The sequence below is a fragment of the Megalops cyprinoides genome, chromosome 6 (assembly GCF_013368585.1).
Source record: "Megalops cyprinoides isolate fMegCyp1 chromosome 6, fMegCyp1.pri, whole genome shotgun sequence".
Taxonomy (NCBI): Eukaryota; Metazoa; Chordata; class Actinopteri; order Elopiformes; family Megalopidae; genus Megalops; species Megalops cyprinoides.
The window spans coordinates 20,770,367-20,788,449 of NC_050588.1; the positions used below are offsets into that span (position 1 = coordinate 20,770,367).

General features: G+C 42.8%; 2 protein-coding genes and 21 non-coding genes across 24 annotated transcripts; 22 read left to right on the forward strand and 1 right to left on the reverse strand.

Moving 5' to 3' along the window:
- Positions 1-1,714: 1,714 nt before the first annotated feature.
- LOC118779318 (actin-related protein 2/3 complex subunit 4-like) lies at positions 1,715-5,945 on the reverse strand. The gene is made up of 6 exons (XM_036531361.1): positions 5,911-5,945; positions 4,191-4,309; positions 3,779-3,890; positions 3,286-3,381; positions 2,516-2,686; positions 1,715-2,264 (listed from the first exon to the last, which is right to left on the reverse strand). The coding sequence occupies exons 1-6, from the start codon at positions 5,911-5,913 to the stop codon at positions 2,259-2,261; spliced, it is 507 nt and encodes a 168-aa protein (XP_036387254.1). The 5' UTR covers positions 5,914-5,945; the 3' UTR covers positions 1,715-2,258.
- A 1,069-nt stretch (positions 5,946-7,014) lies between these two features.
- On the forward strand, positions 7,015-10,831 carry hmces (5-hydroxymethylcytosine binding, ES cell specific). Of its 2 annotated transcripts, none has more exons than XM_036531998.1 (7): positions 7,015-7,268; positions 7,890-8,129; positions 8,386-8,529; positions 9,025-9,180; positions 9,301-9,452; positions 9,977-10,169; positions 10,540-10,831. In XM_036531998.1, the coding sequence occupies exons 2-7, from the start codon at positions 7,941-7,943 to the stop codon at positions 10,747-10,749; spliced, it is 1,044 nt and encodes a 347-aa protein (XP_036387891.1). In that variant the 5' UTR covers positions 7,015-7,268; positions 7,890-7,940; the 3' UTR covers positions 10,750-10,831. The 2 variants fall into 2 exon arrangements, with proteins under 2 accessions (XP_036387891.1, XP_036387890.1); XM_036531997.1 differs by having other exon boundaries at positions 7,016-7,268; positions 7,887-8,129.
- Positions 10,832-11,464: 633 nt separating this feature from the next.
- trnac-gca lies at positions 11,465-11,536 on the forward strand. Its single transcript has one exon. It is a non-coding gene; the product is annotated as a tRNA-Cys (tRNA).
- Positions 11,537-11,789: 253 nt separating this feature from the next.
- Positions 11,790-11,861, forward strand: trnac-gca. The gene has a single exon. It is a non-coding gene; the product is annotated as a tRNA-Cys (tRNA).
- A 253-nt stretch (positions 11,862-12,114) lies between these two features.
- Positions 12,115-12,186, forward strand: trnac-gca. The gene has a single exon. It is a non-coding gene; the product is annotated as a tRNA-Cys (tRNA).
- A 253-nt stretch (positions 12,187-12,439) lies between these two features.
- On the forward strand, positions 12,440-12,511 carry trnac-gca. The gene has a single exon. It is a non-coding gene; the product is annotated as a tRNA-Cys (tRNA).
- Positions 12,512-12,765: 254 nt separating this feature from the next.
- On the forward strand, positions 12,766-12,837 carry trnac-gca. Its single transcript has one exon. It is a non-coding gene; the product is annotated as a tRNA-Cys (tRNA).
- A 253-nt stretch (positions 12,838-13,090) lies between these two features.
- On the forward strand, positions 13,091-13,162 carry trnac-gca. Its single transcript has one exon. It is a non-coding gene; the product is annotated as a tRNA-Cys (tRNA).
- Positions 13,163-13,416: 254 nt separating this feature from the next.
- On the forward strand, positions 13,417-13,488 carry trnac-gca. The gene has a single exon. It is a non-coding gene; the product is annotated as a tRNA-Cys (tRNA).
- Positions 13,489-13,741: 253 nt separating this feature from the next.
- trnac-gca lies at positions 13,742-13,813 on the forward strand. The gene has a single exon. It is a non-coding gene; the product is annotated as a tRNA-Cys (tRNA).
- A 253-nt stretch (positions 13,814-14,066) lies between these two features.
- On the forward strand, positions 14,067-14,138 carry trnac-gca. Its single transcript has one exon. It is a non-coding gene; the product is annotated as a tRNA-Cys (tRNA).
- A 254-nt stretch (positions 14,139-14,392) lies between these two features.
- On the forward strand, positions 14,393-14,464 carry trnac-gca. Its single transcript has one exon. It is a non-coding gene; the product is annotated as a tRNA-Cys (tRNA).
- Positions 14,465-14,717: 253 nt separating this feature from the next.
- Positions 14,718-14,789, forward strand: trnac-gca. Its single transcript has one exon. It is a non-coding gene; the product is annotated as a tRNA-Cys (tRNA).
- Positions 14,790-15,042: 253 nt separating this feature from the next.
- Positions 15,043-15,114, forward strand: trnac-gca. Its single transcript has one exon. It is a non-coding gene; the product is annotated as a tRNA-Cys (tRNA).
- A 253-nt stretch (positions 15,115-15,367) lies between these two features.
- Positions 15,368-15,439, forward strand: trnac-gca. Its single transcript has one exon. It is a non-coding gene; the product is annotated as a tRNA-Cys (tRNA).
- A 255-nt stretch (positions 15,440-15,694) lies between these two features.
- On the forward strand, positions 15,695-15,766 carry trnac-gca. The gene has a single exon. It is a non-coding gene; the product is annotated as a tRNA-Cys (tRNA).
- Positions 15,767-16,020: 254 nt separating this feature from the next.
- trnac-gca lies at positions 16,021-16,092 on the forward strand. The gene has a single exon. It is a non-coding gene; the product is annotated as a tRNA-Cys (tRNA).
- Positions 16,093-16,345: 253 nt separating this feature from the next.
- On the forward strand, positions 16,346-16,417 carry trnac-gca. The gene has a single exon. It is a non-coding gene; the product is annotated as a tRNA-Cys (tRNA).
- A 253-nt stretch (positions 16,418-16,670) lies between these two features.
- Positions 16,671-16,742, forward strand: trnac-gca. The gene has a single exon. It is a non-coding gene; the product is annotated as a tRNA-Cys (tRNA).
- Positions 16,743-16,997: 255 nt separating this feature from the next.
- Positions 16,998-17,069, forward strand: trnac-gca. The gene has a single exon. It is a non-coding gene; the product is annotated as a tRNA-Cys (tRNA).
- Positions 17,070-17,322: 253 nt separating this feature from the next.
- trnac-gca lies at positions 17,323-17,394 on the forward strand. The gene has a single exon. It is a non-coding gene; the product is annotated as a tRNA-Cys (tRNA).
- A 252-nt stretch (positions 17,395-17,646) lies between these two features.
- Positions 17,647-17,718, forward strand: trnac-gca. The gene has a single exon. It is a non-coding gene; the product is annotated as a tRNA-Cys (tRNA).
- A 253-nt stretch (positions 17,719-17,971) lies between these two features.
- trnac-gca lies at positions 17,972-18,043 on the forward strand. Its single transcript has one exon. It is a non-coding gene; the product is annotated as a tRNA-Cys (tRNA).
- The last annotated feature ends 40 nt before the right edge of the window (positions 18,044-18,083 follow it).

Genomic DNA, 18,083 nt, shown 5'->3' on the forward strand with positions numbered 1-18,083 from the left:
AAAGGGCAACAATGAAGAAATGAGTAAGAACAGGCAAAGGGGACACTTAAGTATATTACTCTGCAACAGAGTAATATACTTTAATCTACATTATACATTAGTCAGAGAACTAATGGGATTTGTGCAGTGTAATATTGAAAACGAACAATTCAGCCCAATTTCATAAGTAGATCTTTTTTATTCAAAGTGTTTTAAAAAAATATTCAAGTGAAGTGCAAACTTTCCATAAGATTGGTGTGTTGAGAGTAGATTAGCAATGTCTTGATCTGTTGCATCTTTACTGTCCAGCTACTTGTAAACTTTACTACCAGTTGGGTTTTGTCCTTTTTGTTTTTTGTTTTTTTTTGCAGTTGTGTGGTCTGAATTTGTTTTAATAAAAATCAAGAGACAGAACTCATTTTACTCGGATTAATGTCTCTGCAAGTACCAAATGACACACTTGATAGGAAAGTCTTCACGTGTCTCTTTGTGTAGTTCATGTAATGTTTATAGACTTCAGGAAAAAATATCTCTTCATAAGGAAGATAACATAATTCTCAACGTCAAAAACCACCGGAGGGGATACTCTGTCCAATAGGCATGCTGACCGCAGGATCCAAGTAATCACAAGTAATCACCTTCACCCCTGGGCTTGCATACTGACCCAATCCAGATAAAACTAGAATTCCCTTTTGCAATCTGAAAGGCTCTTAGTAAGGTACATAATTGGTGCACTTTCCTGCTGTAGGGCTGAGTTCAGTTTGTTTGGGTGCTCAGACTGCACTTCTAATGATAACTGGCAGTTATCTGCCTTAAAAGCTGATATTGCCAATGCTGTCCCCCTATTAAGCTTGCATTCACTTTTGAAAGGTCAAATCTTGTATATCAGCTCAGCGGTTTGAATTGGCCCTGTTAATGCACTGTGTTGTCAGGACTCTACAAGGAAGGTAATGAGTAAGCATTCTCTTTTTATCAGTACAGTGAGTGACCACAACTACACTTTATACATCGGTGCACCTCTGCTCAGTCTCACATGTTTAAATACAGATTCCAAAAACAACACAGGCTGACCACACTGCAGCGATGGAGGTGGAAAAACTGCCAAGTTAAGCAAATTCTGGCTGAAGCAAAATAATCCTTTCTTAGAGGCTGCTCTCAGCCCTGGAACAGTAGGCGTAAAGGGAGTGGAGAACTGAAATTTGATTCTTGTTTCCCAGCTGCACACTGGCTCACATCAACCTGGTCCTGTTGCATTTGTTGTGCAGAGAGATGCTCTTATTGTAGATTTGTGGGAGTGACCACACACGCACACACACACACACACACACACACACACACACACACACACACACACACACACACTTCCTTAGACAGTCACTTTGAAAAAATCAAATTATCACTTCCCGTTTAAGGCAGAGAAGTGGCTGTGTTGATGCCAGTATGTCACCCTCCATCTTCAATGAGAGGGGTGCAGTAAGAGCAGCAATGGGAAGAAACCAGGCACTGAAACGTGCAGTAGAATCATGGGTCTGAAACCCATGTGGCACACTGCTGTTGTAGGCCATGTAAAAGCATAAACAGCACAAATCTGGATGACCAGGAAACTTACAGAAAATGCGATATAAGCAACCTGATCACACCAGCTCACCAATACCCACAAGCATCAAGTATGTACCTATTGTACATAAATCTCCCACAACATAGAAATAAATAAACATGGATACAAACAAGCACTAATGGGATTTATTGTCCTCATCACCATTATTATTGATTCCATTACCACTCATAAGGTCTGTTTGTGTGTCAAAATACAAGCGTACCCACTGTTCTTCATGATGTTCTGAAGAAACAGTTTGAGGTTTAAGTCTGTTGTAACAAAAAACAAAAAAGATATATATGTATATAAAAAAACAAACAAAACAAGGTTTTTCGATTGCTAGAACAAAATATTCAACATTTCCCTGTTCTGATGAATATTAATTGGGGTTTAGCTATAAGGACCCGCCCTGATATTGTTTTGTTCTGAAAGGCAGAAAGGAGGCTGAGATTATTCATTATGTACAAACATCAATATTCAAAAGGACAGGGAAACGTAATGAGGGCCACACTCCTTTGTCAGATTGAGCTCTTTTCTGTGGTTCTCCTTACTGATTGGCTGTTCACTCATAAGCTCCTCCTCCATCCTCTTTGTTTGGCCATTAAGACTGTCCCTGCCATCCTGGAAACCATGGTGATGGCCCTGTCAAGTGATCAGCATGAGGAATGGTGGGGTATTTTTTTCAAAACTGCAAAAGAAAAATGCAAATAAACATAGTTAACTTAAGGTTCAAGTCAAGTCAATCTTACTACACAAAAAGGCTAGGGGGCTGCCCCCCCATAAAGATATATACAAACATGACAATTACTTGTTCAAGAAGTTGAACGATTAGATTTAAGGTTACCTACTTAAAGTAGTACTGATGTACTTGCACAAGGACAAGCAGACAGAAAGTAAGGATTACAGACACACAGAGATGGAGTGGGGAGAGGTACGCACATTCTTGAGGAACTCTTCAGCGACGATACGGGCACGTGCGTTGACTGACAGCTTCATCTCGCTGATCTCCTTGTCAATCTCCTCCATGAAGTGGATGACAAAGTCTACCAGCTTGTGCTTGTACATTTGCTCCGTGTGGAAGTTGGTGATGAGGAAGCTGATGTCATAGCCCTACCACAGAGACACAGAGGAGGAGACAGCAGACATCGAATGAGCAAAAGCCTGTCTCCCCTTCCGCCACAACTCTAAAACATAAATGACTGTGTTTTCAGCCTCCCTATTCACACTTCCTCTCTCAAACACTTCGCTTTATACTCTCACTGGACAGCAACCACTTCTTCCCAGCTGCCAATACAACAATGAAATCCTTCTCTGTCTCCTCTATCCCACAGTCAACTCTAACTGCCAGATCTACATATATGAGCTTCAGATCAAAATTTACTTGTCCTTTCACAAGATTATTTGTCCCATGGCTCAAGGACAGACAGCAAAGCACTGATAAATACAACATCAACCACAGGGAGGTGAAAAAACAACAAAATGTGCGGCTTACAAAAAGTGTAGCAACATGTGGAAGTGTGTAATTATTGAGCTTGCAACATGACTGTTTACGTATTGGGTGGCCACTGAAATAAAGCTCTTTGGGAAGAGGCAGTCTGCACCTCCCTTTCTGTTATTCCCCATTCCTCTCTCTTCCTTTCCACTCTCTTTTTCTTCCCTCTCTCTGTTATTCCTATTCCACCCTTCTCTATCCCTCCCTGCAGTCTCACCTCCACAGGTTTTCTTCTCAGGATGAAGAAGTTCTCCGCTCTCATCATCATGAAACGCATGAATTTGTGGCACAGGATCTTCTCGATCTCATCTGCCTGTGTGAACCAATCAGAGGACAATTAGTCTTTTTAGGCACCACATCCACCAAATACAGGAAAAAAAACTATATCACTGTGTGTATATATGTATAGAATTAGAGACTTGTAGTTAGCATAACAGCATAATCATTTTAATACGGTTAGTCACAACTAACGAAACCCTTCAAAGAATCATGACCAACAGCTCATACAGAACAATTGAATTTTTGCACTGCTACATGAAACGTTTCCAGTATTATTTAGTTTTTCATCCTGTATTTATGACACAGCCTCTTGTTTAATTCCTTAGAATTGGGACATTCAATGGTTTTGTGAAAAATGATGTGACATTGCCTCGGTGAGTGCGAGAATGATGATGTCAGAGTACATGGGGACCAGGGTGCCCCTGACTGACCTGCTTGACAGCAATGCTGACCCGGACCGAGTTGATGGAGCCCTCAATCAGGACCTTTTCCTTGTCATTGCGGCTGATGATCACAGGCTGCAGCAACAGCTCCTTACTGCTCCTGGAGAGGGAGAGAGGGGGAGAGAGAGAGAGAGAGAGAGAGAGAGAGAGAGAGAGAGAGAGAGAGAGAGAGAGAGAGAGAGAGGGAGAGAGGGGGAGAGGGGGAGAGAGAGGGAGAGAGAGGGAGAGAGAGGGAGAGAGAGGGAGGGGAAGGGGGAGGGGTCAGAATCTGCTGTGGCTAAAAATTGTGGAGCAGTGCCATGCAGTACAACAGTAGTAAACCTTACAGAGGAAAAGCAATGAAACAGAACATGCACATACAGATGTACTCACACACACTCAAATGCACACACAGACTTACCGGACCTCCACCTCTGGCTTGTTGTGGCGCTCCACCACCTGGGAAGAGAAGTTCTCCAGACAAAGGGCCGCCTGCAGCGTGGCACGCACGGCGTTCAGGTATGGGCGCAGAGTCGCGGTCTGCAGGAGACAGGATATTCCCCATACACAGCCATGAAAGAATACCCACTGAACCAATCATGTCCAGACAGAGGAGAATACACCTATGTGACCTCATGATGTCAAGAGGGCAGGGACATCATCACACTCCATCATTCTACTTGACAGTGAACCTGCCGCCACAGATAATGGGTGATGGCTAGATATCCAGCTCCTGCATTCCTTCTGTGCGATACAGCTTGGCCACAAGAGATTCGATTAGTACTGTCTGTTTCTAGGCTCTCCGAGAATGATTATTGTAAATGAAACCCTTTCGTTAAAAAAAAAAGAAAAAATAAGAACACTCTTAGCTGCAAAAATGGCAGAGACAAATTTCAATGAGAAGCACACCCTAATGACTATCTGGTCAACATACAGAAAATCTGTGCTGCGGTCTCACAGGCCTCAACCTGCTAATGGAATTTTTTGGGCTGTTCTACTCTTCCATGACAACAGCAGAGTTTAAGCCAGCAGTGACTAAGTCAGCATTAGTAATTCTCACATTCGCTAAACATCACTCCGCATTTATTCTTCCACAACCACTTCCCTATCACTCATATAACTGCCGCATTTAACTCTACTGCACAGCATTCACGTTTTGCATAGGTGTGTCATATTCAATAAGACTGTAACAAGCTACTACTAGACTATATTAGCTCGCCATGTGAACCAAAAATTTAACTAAATAAACTGTTGGTTAGGGGCACCATGATATATTCAACGTAGTTAGCTAGCCAACTTATCAAACACTTGCTGGATCTGGCAACAGCTATGTAGCAAAACTACTTGCAGGCAGGCTGGCTGGCTACATCACTGTAAAAGAGGAAATAACCATATCATGATCACAGACAGAAGACCAAGGTAGACAAAAGTACACGTTCGATTCCTATTTATATCTTGCGTCTCTAGATAGCTACAATGTCGTCAGCAACGTGCCTTTTTATGACTACCTTTATAAGTTCAATCCTGTGCTAACTCTAAGCAATCATACACCAGGTATTTAGCTAAATTATACACGACGATCGAAATTCGTTGGCGGTAGAAATGCACTTGCTGAGAAGATTGATGTAGTTAAGTTAGATTAACTGGAATCACTTGCCTATGACTATACTGTTGCTATTCCACTCCACAGATTCCACAATCCCGTAAAATCAAGATGACATACATAAATTAGCCAGCTACCTACCTAGCTAATGACGTACAGTGGCAACAGGCTAGCTGGCTATTCAGATACCAGTTATCAAACGCAATAAACTAATTGCCGTGCATAGCATCATGCCATGCTCTATCTAATTAGCTGTGTGAATAGGAATGCCCCGGATCAGCCCTTAGTTTTCAATGCACCCTGATGTGCTGCCTCTGGACTGTATCTGAAATTTGGGTGGAGATTTCCAGCTAGCGAAGCGACCTCATCGCTACAGTCGTGCCTTTTTGCAAGTTATTCTCCCCACCATGCCCACGATCAACGTGTGAAATGTTCCCAATATTCAAACGAATAGACAGGGTTGTGTGCCCGTCTGCATACAGCCAACTAGGTGGTAAATTCGCCATTTATTATGAGCTAAACAGCTCAGACACCTTACCATTTCTCTGTATCCGCAGGGGGAAGAAGACGGAAATGCACTCACCACGCCTGCGTACGACGACTCTTCCGCGAACCTCCCACCAAAGGTGGCATTTTTTATTCAACGAACACTCAGCACATTCATCATAAATATATTATTTCGAATAGCTGGGCCAAAATGAAACGATTAAAGAAATGTTTGTGAAATCAAAGCGTAAAATACCTGCCCCCATCTCCTCGCCCGGAAGGTTGGGAGGATTCAAATGCCCTATACTCTGAGCACAAAATCAAAAGATTCTGAACAAAAATGTGGCTAACATTATTAAACCAACTGCACTTGGATATACATTGCTTACAATTCCAGATTATGAATGTATGATATTAAACACCATTATCTTATTTTTCGAAACAATACCACTGCTAAATGTATGAAACACATTTTTTGCAATAACTCAACGTATTTTGTGTGATTGGTTAAAATGTTTCAGATGACCAATCAGAATCGACTGTGGTCTGTGTCCGCTGGAAACAAATTCGACAATCTCGATTTCTTCTTCCTTATAAGGTCATGAGGGACACCCTCGTTTCATGGGGTGGTGAAGGGAGGTTTTTTTCTTCACCCTTAGATCTTGTGAATAAAAACGTGATTTTTTGTACACAAACATAAAGTTTAACAAACAAGAAGATTATTAAGCAAAACATTTTATGTGTAAAATCTTGTTTTCATTGTGTATTTGTTTTCCACACAGCATCATTAGGGTGGAATTCAGTAACACACCCTTGGCTCATTGCTGGTATTGTTAAGATTCCAGTTTTAGCCACTATTTAGTGATAAGGACAAGGGAGGTTGCCTTTATGTAACAACTCAATAACTCCAGAAAACGCGGGGGTGAAATAAGACTGAAACGGAACGTCGACAAGGTGTCATCTTGGACTCTAATAACTTCAGAGTGACTAGTGACAGCGCTAACGTTACACCGCATAACGTCCTTACTTGAGTAGTCTACAGTTTAACCTCACAAGCCGTCAGATGTCCTGTTTTCATCACCTGATACGCTGAGTCATTGTATACCAATTAATTTACTTTCTAATAGGAGGTGTTCAGTGTTCAGTGTTTTGGATGAGTCGATTTATTCATTCCTTGTGTAATTAGCCTCACAAAAACATTACACTTTTTAAAATACTGTAACGTTATGAGCACTGGACTACGTCACGTCACATGACGGGGCAAAACGCATTATTTACATGAGCAAGGCGGCAATGTGACACAGCCGAATCGAGATCTGTCTGAACCTGTCCATGTTGACCGACTGAGCAAAAGCCTGGAATACAGCCTGCGACATCCTCAGCATAATCTCGCCCGTCATTTTCCAACAGGTACAACAGCTGCTTAGCATGAATAAAAATGTTATGCTATCAAAATGTACACTTCAACAGCGACTCCACCATAGCTGTAGTTCGTAGCGTACTAAAATAGTTAGCTGACAAGCTAACATGCTGCTGTAATTGTAACGGAAGCTATCATGACTAACAACGTAATTTAATAACGGGTTTGTTAAGTAGTTAGATAGTTTGCTTTATCTATTATATACAGCTTTCTCTGAATAATTACAAACATTAACGTCAAGTTGATTACCGAACACTGAAAGTAGCTGGCTCGCTATTTACGTTGTCAGACGAGTTAGCTACATGACCGTTAGATGGTTTCCTGGGGCATTAATGCACAATTGTTCTCGCTGATTTATTGAACAAAAAACTCAACTAGCTGGCTGTCGAGCTAGTTTGCTGAGCTAGTCCGGCTGAGTCTAGCTGGACAGCTTGTTAGGTAGTTCGTTTTCTAGCTACAATATTGTGGCGGGTTTGCCTCAGAGAATTCTGATTTGTAACGTAGAGCTTGAGACTGCAGGATATCAATAGTTTACTTCCTGCTAGCTAGCTATAGCTGTATCGTTTTGATAATTGAAAGTTAAATGGCTTTACCTTATGTTTATATAGCAGGTTGTCTTAAGCAGGTGGCTGGGGAACAGACCAGGTGTGTACGGACCAGACATGTGCGGGAGGACTGCGTGCACCCTTGCTCCGGCTGAGATCAGCCGTGCCTCCAGGTACCGGGACCGTACCGGACGGAGCCGCAGGCCACAGTGGAGGGACGGAGATGCGGACAAGTACAGACCTTCCTACAACAAGAGTCCCCAGTCTCTAAGCCCTGTACTGCTGTCCCGCAAACACTTCGACAAGGTGATTCAGCGTGAGATATTTCCTGTGAAATTTTGAAACTTATTCAGTTATGGGATGGAATGTGAGGGGGGCAGCAGCAGCAAGAAGCGCTCTGAGACTGAGACAGTTAATCCCTTCACTTGTGACTCATTTAGTAACCGCGAGTTATTCAAGCGTTACGTGTAAGCTAACGGTTTGGTTTCATATGGTGCAGACAGTTTCAGAGGTGTTACAGTGACATACCATATGGAGACAACTGGGTTCCCTCTCTTGGCAGAATGCTCCAGTTGACGAATGTGTTCTTGCGGTGATGCGGTGGGGCCTGGTTCCTTCTTGGTTCCGAGAGAATGACCCCAACAAGATGCAGTACAAAACCAGCAACTGCCGCAGCGAGAGCATGCTTGAGAAAAAGTCCTTCAAGGTGGCACTATGGATGGCTTATATCAAATGCAATGTGTGACAAACCTGTATGTTTATGTGTGCATGTGTGTGCGTCTGTGTGTGCGTGTGTGCGCATGCGTGTGTGCGCATGCGTGTGTGTGCATGCGTGTGTGTGTGTGTGTGTGTGTGTGGTGTGTGTGTGCGTGTGCATGTCCTTGTGTGAATGGTCCTTCCCATCGCACTCACAAGTCAGTAGGGATGTGTACACGTGTTCATGCACTGAGGCCGCTATGTACATGTGCACATATACAAAAGTATAATGTGCAGAATGAAGGTGTAATACCCAGGCAGAGAATTGCCATTGTACCATTGAGCAAGGTGCTGACTCAGCTGCTTTAGGACATATCCGGTTGTATATAAATGTATAAATTGTCAAATTTGAGCTATGTAATTTTGTGTATGTATGCATGTGTGTATGTATGTCTGCATGCTTGCTAAACAAATGGATAATTTTGTTTGCATGTGCTTTCCTCAGGACCCCCTTCTGAAAGGCCAGCGCTGTGTCATCCTGGCTGATGGCTTCTATGAGTGGAAGAGGCAGGAGAAAGGCAAGCAGCCCTTTTTCATCTATTTCCCCCAGGGGCAGGGGAAGGGCCCCCTGGAGGCCACAGAGGGTCATTCAGAAAAACAGGTGAATTGAATAAAGCTAAATAAAAGATACATTTGAGAGAAAAAAAACATACTTGTAGCCCTCCTACTTTCTGTCTTCACATTCTCAAAGCCATGCTCCTTATTGTGTCACGTGGAGCAGGAGGAAAAGGACAGTGAATGGACAGGGTGGAGACTATTGACCATAGCAGGTCTATTTGACCACTGGACACCCCCTTGTGGTGGAGAGTCACTCTACACCTACACTGTTATCACTGTGAATGCATCTTCCAACCTGCAGGGAATCCATGACCGGTAAGGGAAAAGTAGCAGACAAACTGAATTTGCATTGTCTTGTGGGATTGACAGGTCAGCTTCCCTTTTCTCCCCAAATCATGTTAACTTAATAAACACATGTATTTTCAGACAGAATAGTAAGATAGACTAATTCAGGAATTGCTATATTTTCTGACTGAGTTTTTAAAATTAGAAGACAGTTGGCATTTTGTTCCTTTTGGCTTTTTCCATTTAAATGTTGTTGAGCATTTGCCTTTTATTCTGACCATGTAGCATCACGCCTTTTGGCTTTCTTGGCTCATAGAGGATGACACATTGGTTTGTGGTGTTAAAATCAGTCTGGCAAACCTGGTAAATACAGCAGACAGACTAGCACACATTGACTTGCAATGCACATCCAGTGACTGAGTCTGTGCCATAACAGGATGTGTTGTGTTTGAAATTATGGTGTGTGTGGGTATATGTACTGTATGTGTCAGCAGATTTGTGTCTAGTGTAGCATTGTTTTTTTGCATTATTAACCTGTATCTTGGATGTTACAGGATGCCCGCAGTGCTTGATGGGGAGGAGGAGGTGAGGCGCTGGTTGGACTTTGGGGAGGTCCGGTCGCTGGATGCTCTGAAATTACTGCAGTCAAAGGAAATGCTGACCTTTCACCCAGTCTCCTCATTGGTCAATAACTCACGCAACAACTCCCCTGAGTGCCTTCAGCCCCTGGAGCCTTGCAGCAAGAAGGTGAAGAACCAACATGGAACAGTCTCCACACCACAACACAAGCTTCACAATACCCATCCACACAGTCTTCACAACACTGCATTCTGACAACTTCTGAGGGAAGAAGAAAAACATGCACATATGCAAGGACATACACATATGCACACACTCACACACGTACACACACATACACCACAATGGCCACCTACCTCTTACACCCTGTACACAGTGAACAATACAGGTGGCCCCATAAAGACATGCCATACAAAGGCTGTAGCACAGAAAACAGACAAATAAATCAGTGGCACATGTACTTTGTGTAAGAGTGGAAAGGTCTATATAAATGTGTGGTTTTAACGTCTTCTGCCTCAAACCGTGCTTCATCCCCCAGGAGCCCTGTCCATCACCTAGCAGTAAGATGATGAGGAACTGGCTGCAGAGTGGTTCACCTGTCAAGAGGAAGGAGCCAGAGCAGGACACCCAAGATGAAGGGCAAGATGGGGCAGGGAAAGACAAGCGAGGCCAGCCTGGCAAGAAAGCAGGACTTCTACAGAGCTGGCTCCTCAAAACTAAGACAAACAAGAAAGCCAGGATTGCATGAACAGGAGGAATTTAATAACAATTATAAATGTTCATGTGTTTTTATACTGTGTACATGTGTATTTTTTAGATGGCAGTGACTGTTTTCTGAATCCAATAAAGTGTACTGAAGGCGTTCTGTCCAGAAAATACTGTCTGATTAAGGAACATTATTTCCTCCAGAAACATTAGCTTCTCAGTTTTGAGTTTATTATGATCTTAATTAAAATACAATAATTTCAAGGAACGTTCTCACTTGTTCAACATATTTTAAATGGACATAGAGTCCTATTCCTATGAAGATGCACTACATCCATCTGTTGGTGTGACTGTATGAATGTGAGATTACAGGTGTGGAGGAAATAAATAAAAATGAAATGATATGTGGAAACTATCTGATTTAATCAAAACTCCACAGGTAGGGCCATAGCTCAGCCGTAGATCATCTGAGTGCAAACCAAGAGATCTCGGGTTGTTCTTCTGGGGCCTCTTTCAGAAACATTCCTGTCTGAAAAGACAGTCAATAAACCATGAGGAACCTCAGGAGATGTCAGGAAACTCTTTCTTAGGTGGACCTGTGGGGATGGGGGTATACCTCAGTGGTAGTGCATCGTTTCCAGTTTGACCATTAGTGCTCTTGCCAGAAACACTAATCTTATGTGACAGACCTGATCAATGAACCACACGGAACCTCATACAATTTCAGGAAACCATTGTCTACACCTGTACGTGGGAATGGGGGTATAGTTCAGTGGTAGAGCATTTGACTGCAGATCAAGAGTTCCCAGGTTCAACTCCTGGTGCCCCCTTTTGAAATGTTCCTCTATCACTTGTGAATGCCTTCAATAAATAATCAGGTACCTGAAATAATTCCAGGAGATTGCCATCACAAATAAATAGACTGTAAAGGGAGGTACAGCTCAGTGGTAGTGCATCGGTTCCAGTTTGATTGTCTGGTGCTTTTTCCAGAAGCACTAACCTTATGTAGCCAACAAGATCAATAAAGCACATGGAACCTCATACAATTTCAGGAAACCATTGTCTACACCTGTATGCGGGAATGGGGGTATAGCTCAGTGGTAGAGCATTTGACTGCAGATCAAGAGGTCCCAGGTTCAACTCCTGGTGCCCCCTTTTGAAATGTTCCTCTATCACTTGTGAATGCCTTCAATAAGTCATGAAGTATCTGAAATAATTCCAGGGGATTGCCATCACAAATAAATAGATTGTAAAGGGAGGTACAGCTCAGTGGTAGTGCTTAGTTTCCAGTTGGATTGTCTGGTGCCCTTTCCAGAAGCACTAGTTTTATGCAACTGACATGATCAATAAAGCACATGGAACCTCATACAATTTCAGGAAACCATTGTCTACACCTGTATGTGGGAATGGGGGTATAGCTCAGTGGTAGAGCATTTGACTGCAGATCAAGAGGTCCCAGGTTCAACTCCTGGTGCCCCCTTTTGAAATGTTCCTCTATCACTTGTGAATGCCTTCCATAAATAATGAAGCACCTGAAATAATTCCAGGAGATTGCCATCACAAATAAATAGATTGTAAAGGGAGGTACAGCTCAGTGTTAGTGCTTAGTTTCCAGTTTGATTGTCTGGTGCCCTTTCCAGAAGCACTAGTTTTATGCAACTGACAAGATCAATAAAGCACATGGAACCTCATACAATTTCAGGAAACCATTGTCTACACCTGTATGTGGGAATGGGGGTGTAGCTCAGTGGTAGAGCATTTGACTGCAGATCAAGAGGTCCCAGGTTCAACTCCTGGTGCCCCCTTTTGAAATGTTCCTCTATCACTTGTGAATGCCTTCCATAAATAATCAGGTACCTGAAATAATTCCAGGAGATTGCCATCACAAATAAACAGACTGTAAAGGGAGGTACAGCTCAGTGGTAGTGCATCGGTTCCAGTTTGATTGTCTGGTGCTTTTTCCAGAAGCACTAACCTTATGTAGCCAACAAGATCAATAAAGCACATGGAACCTCATACAATTTCAGGAAACCATTGTCTACACCTGTATGCAGGGAATGGGGGTATAGCTCAGTGGTAGAGCATTTGACTGCAGATCAAGAGGTCCCAGGTTCAACTCCTGGTGCCCCCTTTTGAAATGTTCCTCTATCACTTGTGAATGCCTTCAATAAATAATCAGGTACCTGAAATAATTCCAGGAGATTGCCATCACAAATAAATAGATTGTAAAGGGAGGTACAGCTCAGTGGTAGTGCTTAGTTTCCAGTTGGATTGTCTGGTGCCCTTTCCAGAAGCACTAGTTTTATGCAACTGACATGATCAATAAAGCACATGGAACCTCATACAATTTCAGGAAACCATTGTCTACACCTGTATGTGGGAATGGGGGTATAGCTCAGTGGTAGAGCATTTGACTGCAGATCAAGAGGTCCCAGGTTCAACTCCTGGTGCCCCCTTTTGAAATGTTCCTCTATCACTTGTGAATGCCTTCCATAAATAATCAGGTACCTGAAATAATTCCAGGAGATTGCCATCACAAATAAACAGACTAGTAAAGGGAGGTACAGCTCAGTGGTAGTGCATCGGTTCCAGTTTGATTGTCTGGTGCTTTTTCCAGAAGCACTAACCTTATGTAGCCAACAAGATCAATAAAGCACATGGAACCTCATACAATTTCAGGAAACCATTGTCTACACCTGTATGCGGGAATGGGGGTATAGCTCAGTGGTAGAGCATTTGACTGCAGATCAAGAGGTCCCAGGTTCAACTCCTGGTGCCCCCTTTTGAAATGTTCCTCTATCACTTGTGAATGCCTTCAATAAATAATCAGGTACCTGAAATAATTCCAGGAGATTGCCATCACAAATAAACAGACTGTAAAGGGAGGTACAGCTCAGTGGTAGTGCATCGGTTCCAGTTTGATTGTCTGGTGCTTTTTCCAGAAGCACTAACCTTATGTAGCCAACAAGATCAATAAAGCACATGGAACCTCATACAATTTCAGGAAACCATTGTCTACACCTGTATGTGGGAATGGGGGTATAGCTCAGTGGTAGAGCATTTGACTGCAGATCAAGAGGTCCCAGGTTCAACTCCTGGTGCCCCCTTTTGAAATGTTCCTCTATCACTTGTGAATGCCTTCAATAAATAATCAGGTACCTGAAATAATTCCAGGGGATTGCCATCACAAATAAATAGATTGTAAAGGGAGGTACAGCTCAGTGGTAGTGCTTAGTTTCCAGTTGGATTGTCTGGTGCCCTTTCCAGAAGCACTAGTTTTATGCAACTGACATGATCAATAAAGCACATGGAACCTCATACAATTTCAGGAAACCATTGTCTACACCTGTATGTGGGAATGGGGGTATAGCTCAGTGGTAGAGCATTTGACTGCAGATCAAGAGGTCCCAGGTTCAACTCCTGGTGCCCCCTTTTGAAATGTTCCTCTATCACTTGTGAATGCCTTCCATAAATAATGAAGGTACCTGAAATAATTCCAGGAGATTGCCATCACAAATAAATAGATTGTAAAGGGAGGTACAGCTCAGTGGTAGTGCTTAGTTTCCAGTTTGATTGTCTGGTGCCCTTTCCAGAAGCACTAGTTTTATGCAACTGACAAGATCAATAAAGCACATGGAACCTCATACAATTTCAGGAAACCATTGTCTACACCTGTATGTGGGAATGGGGGTATAGCTCAGTGGTAGAGCATTTGACTGCAGATCAAGAGGTCCCAGGTTCAACTCCTGGTGCCCCCTTTTGAAATGTTCCTCTATCACTTGTGAATGCCTTCCATAAATAATCAGGTACCTGAAATAATTCCAGGAGATTGCCATCACAAATAAACAGACTGTAAAGGGAGGTACAGCTCAGTGGTAGTGCATCGGTTCCAGTTTGATTGTCTGGTGCCTTTTCCAGAAGCACTAACCTTATGTAGCCAACAAGATCAATAAAGCACATGGAACCTCATACAATTTCAGGAAACCATTGTCTACACCTGTATGCGGGAATGGGGGTATAGCTCAGTGGTAGAGCATTTGACTGCAGATCAAGAGGTCCCAGGTTCAACTCCTGGTGCCCCCTTTTGAAATGTTCCTCTATCACTTGTGAATGCCTTCCATAAATAATGAAGTACCTGAAATAATTCCAGGAGATTGCCATCACAAATAAATAGATTGTAAAGGGAGGTACAGCTCAGTGGTAGTGCTTAGTTTCCAGTTGGATTGTCTGGTGCCCTTTCCAGAAGCACTAGTTTTATGCAACTGACATGATCAATAAAGCACATGGAACCTCATACAATTTCAGGAAACCATTGTCTACACCTGTATGTGGGAATGGGGGTATAGCTCAGTGGTAGAGCATTTGACTGCAGATCAAGAGGTCCCAGGTTCAACTCCTGGTGCCCCCTTTTGAAATGTTCCTCTATCACTTGTGAATGCCTTCCATAAATAATGAAGCACCTGAAATAATTCCAGGAGATTGCCATCACAAATAAATAGATTGTAAAGGGAGGTACAGCTCAGTGTTAGTGCTTAGTTTCCAGTTTGATTGTCTGGTGCCCTTTCCAGAAGCACTAGTTTTATGCAACTGACAAGATCAATAAAGCACATGGAACCTCATACAATTTCAGGAAACCATTGTCTACACCTGTATGCGGGAATGGGGGTATAGCTCAGTGGTAGAGCATTTAACTGCAGATCAAGAGGTCCCAGGTTCAACTCCTGGTGTCCCCTTTTGAAATGTTCCTCTATCACTTGTGAATGCCTTCCATAAATAATCAGGTACCTGAAATAATTCCAGGAGATTGCCATCACAAATAAACAGACTTGTAAAGGGAGGTACAGCTCAGTGGTAGTGCATTAGTTTCCAGTTTGATTGTCTGGTGCCTTTTCCAGAAGCACTAGCTTTTATGCAACTGACAGATCAATAAAGCACATGGAACCTCATACAATTTCAGGAAACCATTGTCTACACCTGTATGCGGGAATGGGGGTATAGCTCAGTGGTAGAGCATTTGACTGCAGATCAAGAGGTCCCAGGTTCAACTCCTGGTGCCCCCTTTTGAAATGTTCCTCTATCACTTGTGAATGCCTTCAATAAATAATCAGAGTACCTGAAATAATTCCAGGAGATTGCCATCACAAATAAACAGACTGTAAAGGGAGGTACAGCTCAGTGGTAGTGCATCGGTTCCAGTTTGATTGTCTGGTGCTTTTTCCAGAAGCACTAACCTTATGTAGCCAACAAGATCAATAAAGCACATGGAACCTCATACAATTTCAGGAAACCATTGTCTACACCTGTATGCGGGAATGGGGGTATAGCTCAGTGGTAGAGCGTTTGACTGCAGATCAAGAGGTCCCAGGTCCAACTCCTGGTGCCCCCTTTTGAAATGTTCCTCTATCACTTGTGAATGCCTTCAATAAATAATCAGGTACCTGAAATAATTCCAGGAGATTGCCATCACAAATAAATAGATTGTAAAGGGAGGTACAGCTCAGTGGTAGTGCTTAGTTTCCAGTTGGATTGTCTGGTGCCCTTTCCAGAAGCACTAGTTTTATGCAACTGACATGATCAATAAAGCACATGGAACCTCATACAATTTCAGGAAACCATTGTCTACACCTGTATGTGGGAATGGGGGTATAGCTCAGTGGTAGAGCATTTGACTGCAGATCAAGAGGTCCCAGGTTCAACTCCTGGTGCCCCCTTTTGAAATGTTCCTCTATCACTTGTGAATGCCTTCAATAAATAATCAGGTACCTGAAATAATTCCAGGAGATTGCCATCACAAATAAACAGACTGTAAAGGGAGGTACAGCTCAGTGGTAGTGCATCGGTTCCAGTTTGATTGTCTGGTGCTTTTTCCAGAAGCACTAACCTTATGTAGCCAACAAGATCAATAAAGCACATGGAACCTCATACAATTTCAGGAAACCATTGTCTACACCTGTATGCGGGAATGGGGGTATAGCTCAGTGGTAGAGCATTTGACTGCAGATCAAGAGGTCCCAGGTTCAACTCCTGGTGCCCCCTTTTGAAATGTTCCTCTATCACTTGTGAATGCCTTCAATAAAGTCATGAAGTATCCTGAAATAATTCCAGGAGATTGCCATCACAAATAAATAGATTGTAAAGGGAGGTACAGCTCAGTGGTAGTGCTTAGTTTCCAGTTGATTGTCTGGTGCCCTTTTCCAGAAGCACTAGTTTTATGCAACTGACATGATCAATAAAGCACATGGAACCTCATACAATTTCAGGAAACCATTGTCTACACCTGTATGTGGGAATGGGGGTATAGCTCAGTGGTAGAGCATTTGACTGCAGATCAAGAGGTCCCAGGTTCAACTCCTGGTGCCCCCTTTTGAAATGTTCCTCTATCACTTGTGAATGCCTTCAATAAATAATCAGGTACCTGAAATAATTCCAGGGGATTGCCATCACAAATAAATAGATTGTAAAGGGAGGTACAGCTCAGTGGTAGTGCTTAGTTTCCAGTTGGATTGTCTGGTGCCCTTTCCAGAAGCACTAGTTTTATGCAACTGACATGATCAATAAAGCACATGGAACCTCATACAATTTCAGGAAACCATTGTCTACACCTGTATGTGGGAATGGGGGTATAGCTCAGTGGTAGAGCATTTGACTGCAGATCAAGAGGTCCCAGGTTAAACTCCTGGTGCCCCCTTTTGAAATGTTCCTCTATCACTTGTGAATGCCTTCAATAAATAATCAGGTACCTGAAATAATTCCAGGAGATTGCCATCACAAATAAACAGACTGTAAAGGGAGGTACAGCTCAGTGGTAGTGCATCGGTTCCAGTTGGATTGTCTGGTGCTTTTTCCAGAAGTACTAACCTTATGTAGCCAACAAGATCAATAAAGCACACGGAACCTCATACAATTTCAGGAAACCTTGTCTACACCTGTATGTGGGAATGGGGGTATAGCTCAGTGGTAGAGCATTTGACTGCAGATCAAGAGGTCCCAGGTTCAACTCCTGGTGCCCCCTTTTGTAATGTTCCTCTATCACTTGTGAATGCCTTCAATAAATAATCAGGTACCTGAAATAATTCCAGGGGATTGCCATCACAAATAAATAGATTGTAAAGGGAGGTACAGCTCAGTGGTAGTGCTTAGTTTCCAGTTGGATTGTCTGGTGCCCTTTCCAGAAGCACTAGTTTTATGCAACTGACATGATCAATAAAGCACATGGAACCTCATACAATTTCAGGAAACCATTGTCTACACCTGTATGTGGGAATGGGGGTATAGCTCAGTGGTAGAGCATTTGACTGCAGATCAAGAGGTCCCAGGTTCAACTCCTGGTGCCCCCTTTTGAAATGTTCCTCTATCACTTGTGAATGCCTTCCATAA

Coding starts and splice junctions, on each gene's coding strand:
- LOC118779318 (XM_036531361.1), bottom strand. Junction 3,891..4,190: donor AAGCCAGAGGTGGAGGTCCG/GTAAGTCTGTGT, acceptor CTCCCTCTCCAG/GAGCAGTAAGGAGCTGTTGC. Junction 3,382..3,778: donor TCAGCATTGCTGTCAAGCAG/GTCAGTCAGGGG, acceptor TGGTTCACACAG/GCAGATGAGATCGAGAAGAT.
- hmces (XM_036531998.1), top strand. CDS start 7,941: ATGTGCGGGAGGACTGCGTGCACCCTTGCTCCGGCTGAGATCAGCCGT. Junction 8,130..8,385: donor CCCGCAAACACTTCGACAAG/GTGATTCAGCGT, acceptor CTCTCTTGGCAG/AATGCTCCAGTTGACGAATG. Junction 9,181..9,300: donor AGGGTCATTCAGAAAAACAG/GTGAATTGAATA, acceptor CACGTGGAGCAG/GAGGAAAAGGACAGTGAATG.